At 45.0% G+C, this 14762-nt stretch overlaps 1 protein-coding gene across 1 annotated transcript; it reads left to right on the plus strand.

The window, feature by feature from the left end:
- Positions 1-585: 585 nt before the first annotated feature.
- On the plus strand, positions 586-12772 carry CREG1 (cellular repressor of E1A stimulated genes 1). Its single transcript, XM_075909176.2, has 4 exons — positions 586-933; positions 9702-9821; positions 10289-10473; positions 11272-12772. Coding segments are annotated over exons 1-4 (573 nt in total). The 5' UTR covers positions 586-666; the 3' UTR covers positions 11273-12772.
- Positions 12773-14762: the final 1990 nt, after the last annotated feature.

A 14762-nucleotide genomic window follows, 5' to 3' on the forward strand; every position in this document is an offset into this window, starting at 1 on the left:
TGAAAACATCTGCCCAATGGGCAGCAGCCTTGGAGGGGAAAAAGAAGCTAACAGCATGCTAGAAACCATTAGAAAAGGGCTGGGCAATAAAACAGAAAGTATTCTAGTGCCAAGACATAAATCCGCCGGCACAGGGCAGCTCTTGCAGAAGGAAAAGAGCAGCCCTACCCCTTGCTGTTAAACCCTGCCAAAGCCCATGCACAAAACTGGGGGCAGGCTGCTCGGCCCCCTTTTCCCACGTGACCAGACGGGAGGGGCGGAGAGAGGAATTTTATATTCCGAACCTGCAGCTGGGCTTGCGAGTGTCACTCACTCCGCTTTAATCCCGCCTCCGCCCGCCCACTGCCCGTTTTTATTGGAGGAAAGTCCCAACACGGCATATCATTGGCTGACATTTGATGGACTCCTCCTTTCCCCCCTCCCTACACAGCTGGTGCGAGAATCGGTTCTGTTGACAACCGACGGGTTTTCGCTCCGCCCTCTGGCAGAGCTCATTGGCGGGCATGAGAAGACGGCGTCCGTCCATTGGCTGAAAGCAGAATGACCACGCCTCATCCCAGATCGTCCCGCCTCCCACGCGCCATCACTGGTGGAGACGGGTGGCCGACGGGTGTCCATTGGCTCACAGTGGCGTGGCCGCAGAGGGAGTCAGTCCGGCCGGTTACGATGGGGCCGTTGTGGCTGTTGGTCTGGGCGCTGCTGCCCGGCGCGGGAGCCGGGATTCCACCCCACGAGGACGCGGCGCGCGTGGCCCGCTACGTGGTTCACCAGTGCGACTGGGGGGCGCTGGCCACGCTGTCCGCGCGCGAGCCGCTGCGGGGCTGCCCCTTCGCCAACGTCTTCTCGCTGAGCGACGGGCCGCGCGGGCCCCGCGGCAGCGGCGTCCCCTACCTGTACCTCACCGCGCTGGAGGTGTCCGTGCAGGACCTGCAGGTGGGCGCGGGGCCGGGGGGGGGGGGGGAGCTCGCTCACCCTCCCTAAGCCGCGGTGTGGGGCTCGCGGGGCTCTTCCTCGGCAGCTGGGGCGCGAGCCCGGGTCCGGTGCTGCCCTGACGCTGCACTTGTAGCTCCTGGGGACCTGCGATCGCGGGTAGCTGAGCAGCCCCGTGAAATCGTAGCGGCTAGTCAACTCTTTGATAGTCCCTGGGGGTGGGGCTGGCAGCCACTGTGCTCCCGCCCGGCTCCCGGGGAGCCCCCAGTCACCCTGCGCTGCTGACTCTGTGTCCGAGGAAGCAGCGTGCAAGGGCACCCTGTGTAGATCGGCTGCCTGTTAATATGAAGTCGACTATATGATTAACTGATAAGCCTGGGCTCATTGGTTAATCTTGTCCACTACACGCATTTCCTCCCTCCTTACTGTCTCTCATACAGAGGCAGCAGTGTGGGGCTTCCCATGGACAGAGGCTGCTGTGGGGGGAGACTGCTGGGAAGGCCTCAGATCCCCTGCAGACAGGGGCTGCTTAGTTGCAGCCTCCTCTTCTCCCCCCCCCCCCCCCCCTGCCTCTGATAGAAGCAGCAGCACAAGGGCAGAGGCAGCGACAACCAGTTCTTTCCCCCTCGCCCCTGCCACTGATACAGAGGTGGTAAAAGGAGAAGTAAATATGTGTAGTTGGCAAGATTAACTGATAAGTTGAGGCTTATCGGTTAATCATAATAGTCAACTACACATTGACATCCCTACTTTTTAGTATGGAGGAGTGTCCTAGCCCAAGTGCAATGACTGAGCTTGTGTAGGCCGGCGTATCTCTTATGTGCCAGTCCAGGGCAAAACAGACCAGACAAGGTCTCCTGAGCATGCCCTTTCTTCCTCATTGGTGGGTATTGTTGCATTCCTGTGATATCCTGTGTATGTACTAAACAAATGCCAGTTGTGAGTGCTTGGCTTACAGGTAATGGACCTCAAATGTGGCAAGCCCTGTCTCTTGAGGCATTGCCAATTCCTTTTGAAAAATAAAGGGAGTTTTATATTGATCAGTCTTAATTTGGATGTTACTCAGAAATATCCTTGCCCAGCAAGTTTCATAATTGGTGATAATGAACAGTTTAATATTCAGGTGCACCACTCCTTTACTGTAGTGATCTTTTGCAAGGATGGTAAAAATTAATTAGTGCAAATCTGAAATAAAAATAGGTGTATTGATATATGAATTCACTCTAACAACTGAAAAAACAGCCTAACTTTCAAACCTTCTTGCTGCTAATGTATTTTGTAGCATGTAATATTTTCTTCAGGAGTTGGAACTTTCTTTCCTCTGCAATTACTGTGACTTGAGTGCTGATTTTAAAAGCCTTTATGGAATACAACATTTGGAAACATCGGAATTATTAAGAGTTATACATACAGTGAAGACCATATATTGCTGTTAAATGTACAGAAGAGGACTGGTGACTAGAAATATTACAGCACTTGAAGGCTATGTCTACACTGGTGGCTTCTTGCGCAATAACATCTTGTGCAAGAACTCTTGCATAAGAAAATGTCCTTACTGTCATATGCTAGCTGTGCTTTTGCGCAAGAGCATCCATGGCAGTGTGGATGCTCTCTTGCGCAAGAAAGCTCTGATGGCCATTTTAGCAGTAGGGCTTTCTTGTGCAAGAAATCACTGCCGAGTGTCCACACTGCCCTCTTGCACAAGAGCGCCTGCGCAAGAGGGCTTAGACCTGTTAAAAAAGAGCATAGCTCCTGCGCAAGAAGCCCTCTCTTACTACACCTTACTGTTCATCTTCTTGTGCAAGAGCAGGCAGGCAGTGTGGACGCTTTCTAGAAGAACGGCCGTTCTTGCGCAATAACCTGCTAGTGTAGACATAGCCAAACAGTAAAGCGTTGAGCATTCTATAGATTCCCTTATATATCAGTGTGGAATGGCATTCCAAAGGACTTGTTACAAGTACCCCCCCCCCCCCAAAAAAAAAGAAAAACCTCTAGGCAACTCTCTATACCCATGCCATGGTCATCTATGACATATTACCAATTGCTGAAACTCCAAGAGTGGTCACTGAATAAAGAAGCAGAGAAATCAAAGATTTTAAAAAAAGGGGAGAATAGGCACCAAATGAGCTATAAATGACTTGGGAGCTGAAAAATTGGCACGGTTGGGCTAAAGCAACCACGGGGATGTCTTTACTTCAGGAAAATGAAAAAAAAATGTAACGGTCTCAGAGCCCAGATTAAGTTATTTGAGAGAGGGATGTTAAAAAGTAGATTATCAATTAATTGATAATCGTTGATGGAATTTCCATCGACTATTCGATTATTTGATAATGGTATTTCTGCTTTGAAATGTAGCAAGAGCTGCTGCATTTCAAAGGTAGAAGTGCTGCAGGCATCCGCCTTTGAAATGTACAAGAGCCCCAACAAAGACTCTTGTACATTTCAAAGGTGGAATGCCACCACTGTGTTACTGCCCCCTCCAATGGAGCTAGAGCAGGAGCAGGAGGAACCTGCTTTATCCAGCTTCCCCCCCCCCCCAACACCCCTCTTTTCTCCTCTCCCTCCTCCCCCCCCCCGCCTCTTTCTGTGATAGAGGAAGCAGGGGGTTGGGGGGGGGGGGAGTTGCTAGTCAACTATCCATTAAGCTTTTGCCTGGGCTTTTGAGAGTCACTTTGAGATTTTGCAGTTTAGATGTACCTGAACAGCTTAAGAAATGCTGCTAACCAAATGCTAACTTAATTCCTGTAGGGAAAAAAAAGGCATGAGAACACACTGTGAGATGACAAGTTGGAGTGGTAACCCCTGAAAGCCCCTAATCAGCTCCTGCTAAACCTCTTTGCTTGGTTGGGATGAAGAATGAACTCACTGATTTAGGACACTTAAAGGGATAGCAGCATTGTATGTATGTATGCTGCTTCAGTAGAGAAGACAGGACACGCTTTGTGAACTAACTGCTGCTTCTGTAAAGAGTTTTAAAAATAGTATAATTGTGTCCTGATGCCATTGGGAGCATGACATCCTAGAGTGAGGAACCAATACCGATGGTGTCATTTAAAGACATTATTTACTTATGTAATACTTATAGATAAGTAGCTAGCTACATCCTAAGTGTTTGCAAACACCCAAGTCTGGGATGAAAAGCACAGTCTTAAACACAGATTTGGCTAAGAATCCAATACATTATTTCAGTATTCTCTGTAAACTGTGCACTTGTGGGGACACTCAAGAGTTTAGCAGAGCGCTCACTGTTTTTTTTTTCTACGGGTGGTGCACATTTGCACATGCCTTGGTGAACTTAAAATATTCCACACATGGAAAAAATCTGCACATGGATGGAAAAGATTAAAGGGAACATTGCATGATGTTCCCCTCTCTTTACTCTTTTTCTCTGTAATGCAAACTAAAATATGGGCAAAGCAAGCATGGAGTTGTGGGTGTTTTTTGTCTTTGCCTATATAATTAATGCTAGTTTGCTTCCTGAATTATCTGACCGTTGTCCTCACTTGGTTTCTTTAACCCTTTGTAGTTACTATTTTCCCCTTTTTAAGTTCTATTTGTAATATTTCATTTTTGAAAGTGTCTCTAAGAAATATGGAGTTTTGATCAAATAATACAACAAAACGGGACCCACCTCCCTGTTTTGACACTTGTTATATAGATTTTACTGGTTCAGTAGGCTCTATCCAATAAGAAGGCTCCCGAACAGTTTTTGTAGCCTCTTATCTATATTTTGCTATTGCAGGACAGGGTTCATCTGTCTGGTTTACCATCACATGGAGACCTCGGTCAGCAGATAACGCCAAAAAAGCTGAATCATGTTATTTGGTGTTAACTTGAGCATTTGCACTGTCAAAGTCTCATGATGGCTGTAGTTCCGTAAATGCAGTGGGAACTAATAAGCTTACTTCACTTAATATTTTTGCTGAAATAAGCTATTTGTTGTTGTGCATTGTGGAAATTCCATTACAACTCTTAGCTGTTGGGGTGTGTGCAATATGTCAAATTATATACAGAATATGGTACTTTGAAAGGAGACTTCATACTCTGAAATCAAAGAAATACATAAGAAAGTTGAAAACGAGTGCAAACTGCATAAAGTTTGTGCAGATCTTCTTCCTTCTCTGGGTAAAAGCTCTTCCTGGAACTTTGCAGTCACAAAACTTTATTAGTTTTGGGCCTGATTTAGATACGAAGCATGTATTCAGGAAATAACAGCCTTACAAATTTCTGCTTTATCAGTTCAGAGGACTAGAATGTAAATTTAGCCTTTCTCTGAAGTCCATTACTGTTAACCTGGTTAACTGAAACAAAGTTGCAGAGAGGAAGGAGAATATCTTTTGTCATTGGTTAAACAGACTTGTAACAAACGTGAATCCTCCCACAGTTGGATTTGTATTGATGGACTTTTGCCCTTGAGTGGAACCCCATTAAGCAGTGGAGATTTGCATGCGTGTAAGGGGCTGCATATGTGACCTGACTAAAACAATGAGTGAGGGCCCGGGGAGATATAATCTTATAAATACTGAAAATGAAGTTCATGTGAATGTTCACTTTATGATGGCAATTTGGGTTGTTTGAAGTATTTTCTGTCACGGTTGAAGGCATAATGTCTGTTGAATAGTTTGTTTCCTGACATACGCTTAAGGCCTGACTACACCAGGAATCTTTTCGCACTGATATAGAAAAGATTCATTGCTCCATTGTAAAGCAGAGCTTGCACAAGTGCAACATATCTTGGTTTCAGAGGCAGAATACCTATACAGGCAGTCCCTGAGTTACGCGGATCCGACTTGTGTCGGATCCGCAGTTACGAACGGGGCCGTTCCTCTCCCTGGTCTCCAGCAGACCAGGGAGAGGAAGCAAAGCGGCGGAACACATGGGCAGCGGACAGGGCTGTCCGCTGCCCACGCGCTCCGAGGCTTGGCTCTGCTTTGCCCTCCCCCCCCCCCGGTCTGCAGACCAGGGGGACTGGGGGGGGGGGCAAAGCCACGGAGCGCCCGGCCAGCTGACAGCCCACGGAGCGCGCGATCAGCTGACAGCCCAGACGCGTCTGGGCTGTCAGCTGGCCGGGCGCTCCGCGGCTTGGCTCTGCTTTGCCCCCCCCATCCCCCTGGTCTGCAGATCAGGGGGGCGGGGGGGCAAAGCAGAGCAAAGCCGCGGAGCACGCGGCCAGCTGACAGCCCAGACGCGTCTGGGCTGTCCGCTGCCTGCGTGTTCCGCCGCTTTGCTCCCTGTCCCCCTGGTCTGCAGACCAGGGGGACAGGGAGCAAAGCAGAGCAAAGCCACGGAGCCCGAGGGCAGCAGGACAGCTACGGCACGTCTGGACTTTCCCGCTGCCCCCGTGCTCCGTGGCTTTGCTCCGGACACCTGTGGTACAGCAGCTGGGGCGCTGCCAGTTGGTCCTGTAGCGCCGCTCTGGGAGCTACTGGACCAACCCGGCAGCACCCCAGCTGTTCTGCCCCAGGCGTCCTGATTCAGCCACTGCTGGTCAGATTCAGCAGCGGCTGAATCAGGACGCCTGGGGCAGAGCAGCTTGGGTGCTGCTGGGTTGGTCCAGTAGCGCCGAGGTGCGGCGGCGCTACTGGACCAACCCAGCAGCACCCCAGCTGCTCTGCCCCAGGTGTCCCCAAGTCAGCCGCTGCTGAAACTGACCAGTGGCTGACTACAGGAAGCCCCTGCCCCGGGCTTCCTGGAATCAGCCGCTGATCAGTTTCAGCAGCAGCTGACTTGGGGATACCTGGGGTTCTTAAGTTGAATTTGTATGTAAGTCAGAACTGGCGTCCAGATTCAGCCGCTGTTGAAACTGATCAGTTTCAGCAGTGGCTGAATCTGGACGCCATTTCCGACTTGCATACAGATTCAACTTAAGAACAAACCTACAGTCCCTATCTTGTACGTAACCCGGGGACTGCCTGTACTGTACTAGAAATTTGCATCTGTGTAGCTAATGTGATCAGGCCTTAACCCACACCTTAAATGCATACTGATTTTTACTGCCTCCACAACTAGCTTTGTAAGGAAAACTTGGTTTCCTGATGGGCATTATTACAAAAGCTTCTGTGTAGATTTTTTTTATATACAAATATATTTTCAACAAATTATTATAAAATTTAAAAAAAAAAAAAACCTTCTCTTACATGTGTTGACAACCACTAACTGTGGCAAGTTATATTTAAGGCATTTTCATCCTGTTAACTTTTGTGACTTTCTAACTAATTTTTAGACAGTCCCCTGGCATGCTAATTTTTAGGCCACAAGTGAAGTTACCTTCAAATAGATTTTTGTGCTCCTAACTCAAACTGGATTTTTAAAATTAGCTTCAGACTTTGATGGAGTTCACTATCTCTGAAGCAATTTGCCTTCAAAATAATAATTGTTCTTACTTATTTTAGCATCGTGTGTGTAGAGTAACTTAAACACATATACCAAGACATATTCTAAGTTGGTTACGTTACATTTTAACTTTGTGTACAACTGATCCTTCCACCAGGATACACTTTACTATGTTCACCTTTGTTTTATACAGCACTGTGCATTCCATTAGTGCACAGCATAACTTGAATGTGAAATAACTGGACCCTACATTAAATTCAAGTGTTGATGATGTCGTTTTTTTAGGCTTCCAGTGGTACTATCTGGAAAACCCCTGTTCTGGAAAGCCACATAGTTTAGCAAGTTTTTCCTATTCAAATCTAGCTTGTTTCAAATTAAGCAGTTTAAAATAATTTAAAATAAGAAGGTGGTGACAAAGGTCAGTAACTTCCTTCTCATGACATGTTCTGGGTATTATCTGGAAGTTAATTTGATTGAAAATACTTTTGTGGCAATCAGGTATGGGTATTTACCAGAGGTGGCTTTTCCTGGATAAAACCAAGGATTTTACCATCCTAGGAAAAAGTAGATCATCCTAATTTAAGGCATTTTTCTCTTTTTAAAATTATTTCAAATGCAAACTATATTACACATAGTTTTAGTTATCTTGCAGTTTCATAAGACAATGAACTTGTAGATTAATTTTGGCTTGTACAAATAAAAATAGCAGGGGTGTAATATTAATACAGTAAACTTCCGATAATCCAACACCTTTAGGACCCAGGGGGTGCCGGATTATCAGATATGCCGGACTATCGGAAGGGGGGGCTATGAGGGGTCTGGGTTGGGGTGGGGGAATGCCACCCCAGACCCTTCATAGCCCCCCCCTTCCGATAGTCTGGCTCTGCCCCAGGCATCCCTAATTCAGCCGCTGCTGGTCAGTTTTAGCAGTGGCTGAATCGGGGACGCCTGCAACAGAGCAGCTGGAGTGCTGCTGGTTTGGTCCGGTAGCGCCGACTCGTGGCGCGGTGAGACCAACCCGGCAGCACCCCAGCTGTTCTTGGGGACGCCTGGGGCAGAGCAGCTGGGGTGCTGCCGGCTGCTCCTCAGTGTCCCCAAGTCAGCCGCTGCTGAAACTGACCAGGGGCTGATTCCAGGAAGCCCAAGGCAGAGCAGCTGTGCCTCAGGCTTCCTGGAGTCAGCCGCTGGTCAGTTTCAGCAGCGGCTGAATTGGGGATAGCTGGGGTGCTGCTAGGTTGGTCCCACAGCCCCGAGGGGCAGCGCTACGGGACCTACTCGGCAGCACCCCAGCTGCTCTGCCCCCGGCTTCCTCGATTCAGCCGCTGGTCAGTTTTAGCAGCGGCTGAATTGGGGAAGCTGGGGGCAGAGCAGCTCCAATAGTCCAGCTGCCCGGAGCACTTCCGGGTTCCTGATGGTGCCGGACTATCAGGAGTGCCGGACCATCAGAGTTTTACTGTATATGGTACTGTAATACTGAATATTGCAATGTCTATACATTTTGGTTCTATATTGTCTCAAGGAAATTATACATGTCATGACTCATCTCAGTTTTCAGTATTGCATAAACAAACATTAAAAACATTTAGTTATTTGAAATACAAAAAATGTAGTTGTAAGCTTGAAGAGTTGCAGGCTATAGTCCAGATCCATTTGGCTCTGCAGCATTTTGTAGCTGTAGGCCAGCTTTGATGTAGTGTGTAGACTGAGCCTATTCTTCAGTTTTAAATGTATCCAGAGTTTAAAAAGATGCATTCTGAATTTGCTGGATGCTGATGCAGTTATTTTTAAACCAGGTTTAGGCTGGTATTCAGCAATGTCTGGCATTTCCTGGGAAATTGGCAACCCTCCAGTGGGTTTATTCCATTGTTTCTCAGTCCCCAGGCTGCATGTGCCCCAGTTAGTACACAGCAACAGTCTGGACACAGGGGCCGCAGGCTTTAAGGTCCAGAGCAGCCTTGCAGCTGGAGTTGCAACCTGGGTCTCCCAACAAGGTGTTAACACAGTTAAACACAGCAGGGTGTCCAGGGCTGTCTTGGGTTCAGAGCTGTCATACAGCCAGGCCATCCATCTGGGCTAGGCAGGCAGGGGTTCAGAGTTGGTGGGGCAGCTGGCCAGCCTGGCACAGTGCCACAGTTTTCAGGGAAAATGTGTGGCAGGAGTCTAGGAGGGTGGGATGTCTGGGGTTGCCACTTGGCCCTGCACAGAGGAAGTTGGAGTTCTTGGGCTGCCATCCAACTCTGTAAAATAGGTGGTCTGGGTCCATTGCCCAGCCCCACACAAGGGAGAGAGGTCCAGACAGCTGCTGTCCAGCCATTCAACCCCTGCCTCTCAGCCCACAATAAGGAAGTTGAGAACTGCTGGTGTATTTTTACAAATTTAATTATGTAAAGTATTGCTTTGGGACAGCTTTGCCAATTACCTTATTGCTTGCATTTCAGGTGAATGCAAATGCCTCCCTAACAGTGTCTTTGGCACAGACTCCATACTGCAAGAAGAAAGGCTATGATCCCCAGAATCCTCTATGTGCCCACATTATCTTCTCTGGGACTGTTGATAAGGTAAACAACTGAAAGTTTGCACTGAACATGACAGTATTATATACAAAGCAATATTCTTTACTAAACAGAGAATAGAAATGTAAGAACTTCTGTATGGAAGTGTAACACCTGAATCTTTCTCTCAGGTATGTAATTCCCTTTGATGGTAGCAAGCTAGCTCATAATCTACCAATGTAAACTAAGTCACACCTTCCTACCAGTATTCAAGAGTATCACTGAGAGACTCTTAAGGAATTCTAAATGCTAAAGAGTAACTTCTGCTGGTACAACTGTCTAGCTTTCTAGGGCAAACCTCAATCCAGTGAAATCTTTCTGTTGATGGATGGATGTGGGGGTAATATAATTGGAAGGAAAACTTATTTTAGTCTCATGTTATAATAATCTTATTGGCAGTTGTTTTAAAATACAGATTTGTCTTTTGCAATTAAATTTACATCTTTTGTTATATGTTGCTGATTACTTGTTAGGTGAACGATACAGAAGCGGTCTTTGCAAAACTAGCATTATTCAGTCGACATCCTGAGATGGAAAGCTGGCCTCGAGATCATAACTGGTTCTTTGCCAAATTCAACATAACCAATATCTGGGTCCTGGACTACTTTGGTGGACTGAAAACAGTGACCCCACAGGAATATTACAATGTCACACTTTAGTAAGTCCCTAATTATGTGAAATACCTGTTTATCTCATACTTGGGAACTGCAAATTTACTATTATCAGTGCCATCACAGGAGATATGAGCTGACTTCTTGGTGGTTTGGTTTTTTTTATGTCTTTCCCCCAAGTGATGTAGTAGGTGGTTAGTGTCAACAAATTTCTGTAATCTGAATAATCATGTTGATAATTTCCTTTCTTTTGCTCTTCTTTATGCACTTCTTGGTATGTGAGCAGAAATTGTACCCAGTTGCAATCATTACCTGTGGTGTATCTGTCGAAACATACTAAAAGTTATGAAATATGCAAGTGTGGGACACTTACCTTTTTAAGAACAATAATTGTGGATAGTTTTACTTGTATCTCTAATTTAAACAATTTCCAGGGAGAAGGCTCTTTTAGAGGGAGCACTGAGAAACAGTGCTGCCTCTGTATTAAGTGCAGGATGGATAGACAACTTGTTTGGAGTAATGGCTAAGAATTGTGAGAACTATGAATTGCACTTATGCTAGAATGTAATTCTTGTTTGATCACTGAAATGGTTGCTTAATTATTCTGAAGAAGAACCTTGCATCATACGCAACATTTAAATTCTCTTACCGTAATACCTGTACTGGAGTGTCCTAGAAGTCCTGCTACATACCCCTTGTTCAGTGGGACAGAAGGCTGTAGAATGAAGCCTTTCCAATATTTTCTTGAAATACCTTTTTTTTTCTTTTTTTTTTTTTTTTTTAACCTGAAAGCATACCCATACATTCAACTTAATAACTGTTATTTTTTTTATTTCCTCTTGCAGGTCAAGGAAGATCCTGGATGTTAACAACCTACAAAATAACTTCTTGGCCTCTTGCTGTGCTTTCTGTTTCAAGGGAAAGTATTTTCTCATTCACTGCTAGAGCTAAGTTAATACTGCAAAAAAAATCACACATGCTCAATTGTTAATCAGCTTGCAATGGGTATACTCCCACCTGTTTGTGTTCACATCTCACAAACATTTGTATGATTGAATTTTACAGGCAAGAATGATCACACAAGTGAATTTCCAAATCTCATATGAATATTTCTGCTAAGGAAAATGTGTTAATTGGGGCATAGCTATTTGTGGGCCATACCCAGGCCTACCCAAATCTGAGCCTGTCCCAGGGAAGGAAGGTGGAAAGCAGGATCATATAAAGACATCTCAGCCCCCAAGCATTAGGGATGGCAGAGCACTGTGCACCCAGTGGTGGTGGGGACAGAGTCAAGTGTCTGCAGCTATAAAGCAAAGAAACAGATTGCTACTTCTGTTTGGTACCCAAATTCTCATTATTTTTCTATCATAAATTTTCCAGTCATTTCTATTCCCAGATTTTTCTACTGATGTTAATCACAACTAGTCAGCACAGTTTAAATTGTATGTCTGAGCAGAGTTTTGTAAATATTAATCTGAATAGTTTTAAACAATTGTGCCTTAATAAGGCTAAGATTTAATCATGGGTATTTTTAGTAAGAGTCAGGAACAGGTCATGAGCAATAAACAAAAATTCAGGGGGCTGACATGTCCAAGATTTTTAATATAAATATCCCTGAGTAATTCTTAACTGCTCTTAGGGCACCGCATCGCTTAGGGAGAGGAGAGGTCTGGAGGCTAATGATTGGCCCCAGATCTGGCAGTGGAGGCTGACTACCTCTTGCCATCTGCTGCTCTGAGTTCCCCGGGTACCATTCCTGGGGACCAGCTGCTTGTACAGTCTAGGGGTAAGCCGCACTAACCATTGCAGCTGCGTATGTTAGAGGTTGTAGAAAGATACAAAATCTGTGACCTCCCTGACACTCGCAGCCTTACTAATAAAAAACTCAGGTTATGATTTCTTGTGGATAGTTGCATGCAGGAAAGGGCTAAGTTTATCTTAAACTTAATTATTAGCCCAACTCTACACATTTTTCTGCCTTAATTAAATCATTCCTGTTTGCGGGCTTTCTAGAAAGAGATTTTTAACTTCTTAAAATATCAATTATGTCTTGTGTCGTCATCTTTGGGGCAGAGTAAACTATATTCAGCTACATTTTGTAGTGTGGGTTAGGGCTGACTTCATCTAGAAAATGGAATGGACTATTCACATCAAGCTGGAGAGTGAATTGCTGAGGACCTGAAGTCTCCAGGCACCTCAATTGCACATTATCGATGAGTGCAGCTGCAGTTTGAAATACTTTCTGTTCTGTGTAACTCTTTGTTGTGTGTTTCTTTTATGAAAAATAAATTTACCCCTCAGGCTTCTGGCAAGTTACTGACAGAGCCTAAAGGGAGGCAAAGCTTGTGTGCCCTTATTCTTTAGAAATAAGATGCTATGAATAGTGAAAATGTCTGATATTTCTGCTACTGAATACTTCACCATACGAAGATTAAATCCAGTCTTCATTCTGGAAATCCTCTTCTCACTCACTTGTCCTCTGCATAGCATTTGGCTTGTGAATGTAGTGTAGGCTCTGTGAAAAGTGGTGCATTATTTACTAGTAGTGTCTAACATCTGAATCCATGAAATCCATTCTTTTTTGTTTTATAAATCTAATCCGTTATTAGCTTTTCTAACAACTTTATTTTCTCCCAGCAATAGAACTGGTTTGTGAGGCAGTTTTATTAAGCATATAAGGAACTTTTTAGTCAGTAACCCAAAAGTGGGGAAGTTTTATTAAATGTAATATAGCTGTTTCATCCTTTGAAGTGGTCTTAGTTCACATTAGCTAGTAAAAACAATTATGAAAAACAGTTCCTTAATCTTTAAAAGTGCCCCTCTGTCAAGCAAATTTGAGTTACAGAATTAAGCATCCTGCCTAATCTCCCAAGTGCTAAGTTTACAAGAAGTGTCAGAAAGCACCATCTCATCAGATTAAATTAATTGAGCTCATAATGAGGAAGTACTGGCTAGTACAGGGACGGCAGTAATTTTTTGCTAGGGGCCACTTCAGAAATTTTTGAAGTGGTCATGGGCTGCTCTGGACCATAATTGCTCTTTTGGGGTGGGGGAGTGCATGAAGTCTCTTCCCCTTCCTCCCCCCCCAACAAGTTTCCCTTAAGCGCCCATGCCCTTGGAGGTGGGAGGAGACTTCGTGTGCTCTCCCTTTGGCCCCCAGGCCAATCAGGGCTTGCAGATGGGCAGTGTGCAAAGTCTCCTCATGCCTTCCCGGAGCGCATGATGCTTCTTAGTGCTTGGCAGGGTGGAGGAAAATTTGTGCACTCCCTCCGCACCCATGTCCTAATTTGCCTGGGGGCAGAGGAGCGGCAGAGCCTCCATGGGTCGGATCAACCTGCTTGGTGGGCTGGATGCGATCCACGGAGGCCATTTTGCCCACCCCAGTCTAGTAGCTAGAGCAAGGGACTTGGGAATCAGGACTTCTTAGTGAGTCATTAGCACATCCAGAAATAGATGTGTCCATAGTTAAATTGTGTAACCTCTCTTCTTTTTAGTGTGGCAGTATTACTATTACAAATCTCCAACATTTTATCACTTTATCTCTCATAAATTATTAGTTTGATGCATGTAAACTGCCCCTTTTCCTTCTTTGTGGAAAATCTAGCCAAGTTACTACATTTGAAACACTTTTGATAAACTAATCGAGAAGATGATTAGAAACTGAGGAAGCTTGCAGTTTGGAGATGACTCTGCATCTAAATTCAGCATTATCTATCCAACAAGAATCATCAAGTAACTTTATATTAAATATAAATTTTAAAACATTGGGAGTGCTCTCAAGTGACAAAATTGTCAAAATGACTTGTTGCATTCATTCTAATGGAAGCCCTTGGATACTCATGTGCTTCAGGAGACTAATTTGACTCTATGTATTATATTGTGTGTGAAAAACCTGTGGTGCTGGACATTTGTAACAATTAAAATCTATTTTTATGGTAAATGGTGTTTGGTTTAGTTAATACACTGTTTATGGATTACTAATTTTTTCCATCTTCCCTTCCCCCCCATTCTTTCCAAGTGGCTGTGGCTCCTGATTGTATCTTATTTGCCAAAAGCAATAGGAAGGTTGCTCTGTCAAATCCTGACGTGCCCTCATCTGCCTGGCTTTATGCCTCCATTTATCTTCTTTATTCCTTTCCTGCATGAATGCTAGCACATTTGCAATGATCTAGGACGCGAGATAGTTATTTGATCTAGGCATGAGGAGCAGGCTTAATTCACATAAACCAAGAAGTGTTGTACTATACTGGGGAAGTGAAGGCCTGTTTGGCTATGTCTACACTACAAGGTTTTTGCATAAAAACAGCCATTTTTGTGCAAAAACCGGCAGAGTGTC

The sequence above is a fragment of the Pelodiscus sinensis genome, chromosome 1 (genome assembly GCF_052426305.1).
Source record: "Pelodiscus sinensis isolate ZL-2025 chromosome 1, ASM5242630v1, whole genome shotgun sequence".
In the NCBI taxonomy this organism is placed as follows: domain Eukaryota; kingdom Metazoa; phylum Chordata; order Testudines; family Trionychidae; genus Pelodiscus; species Pelodiscus sinensis.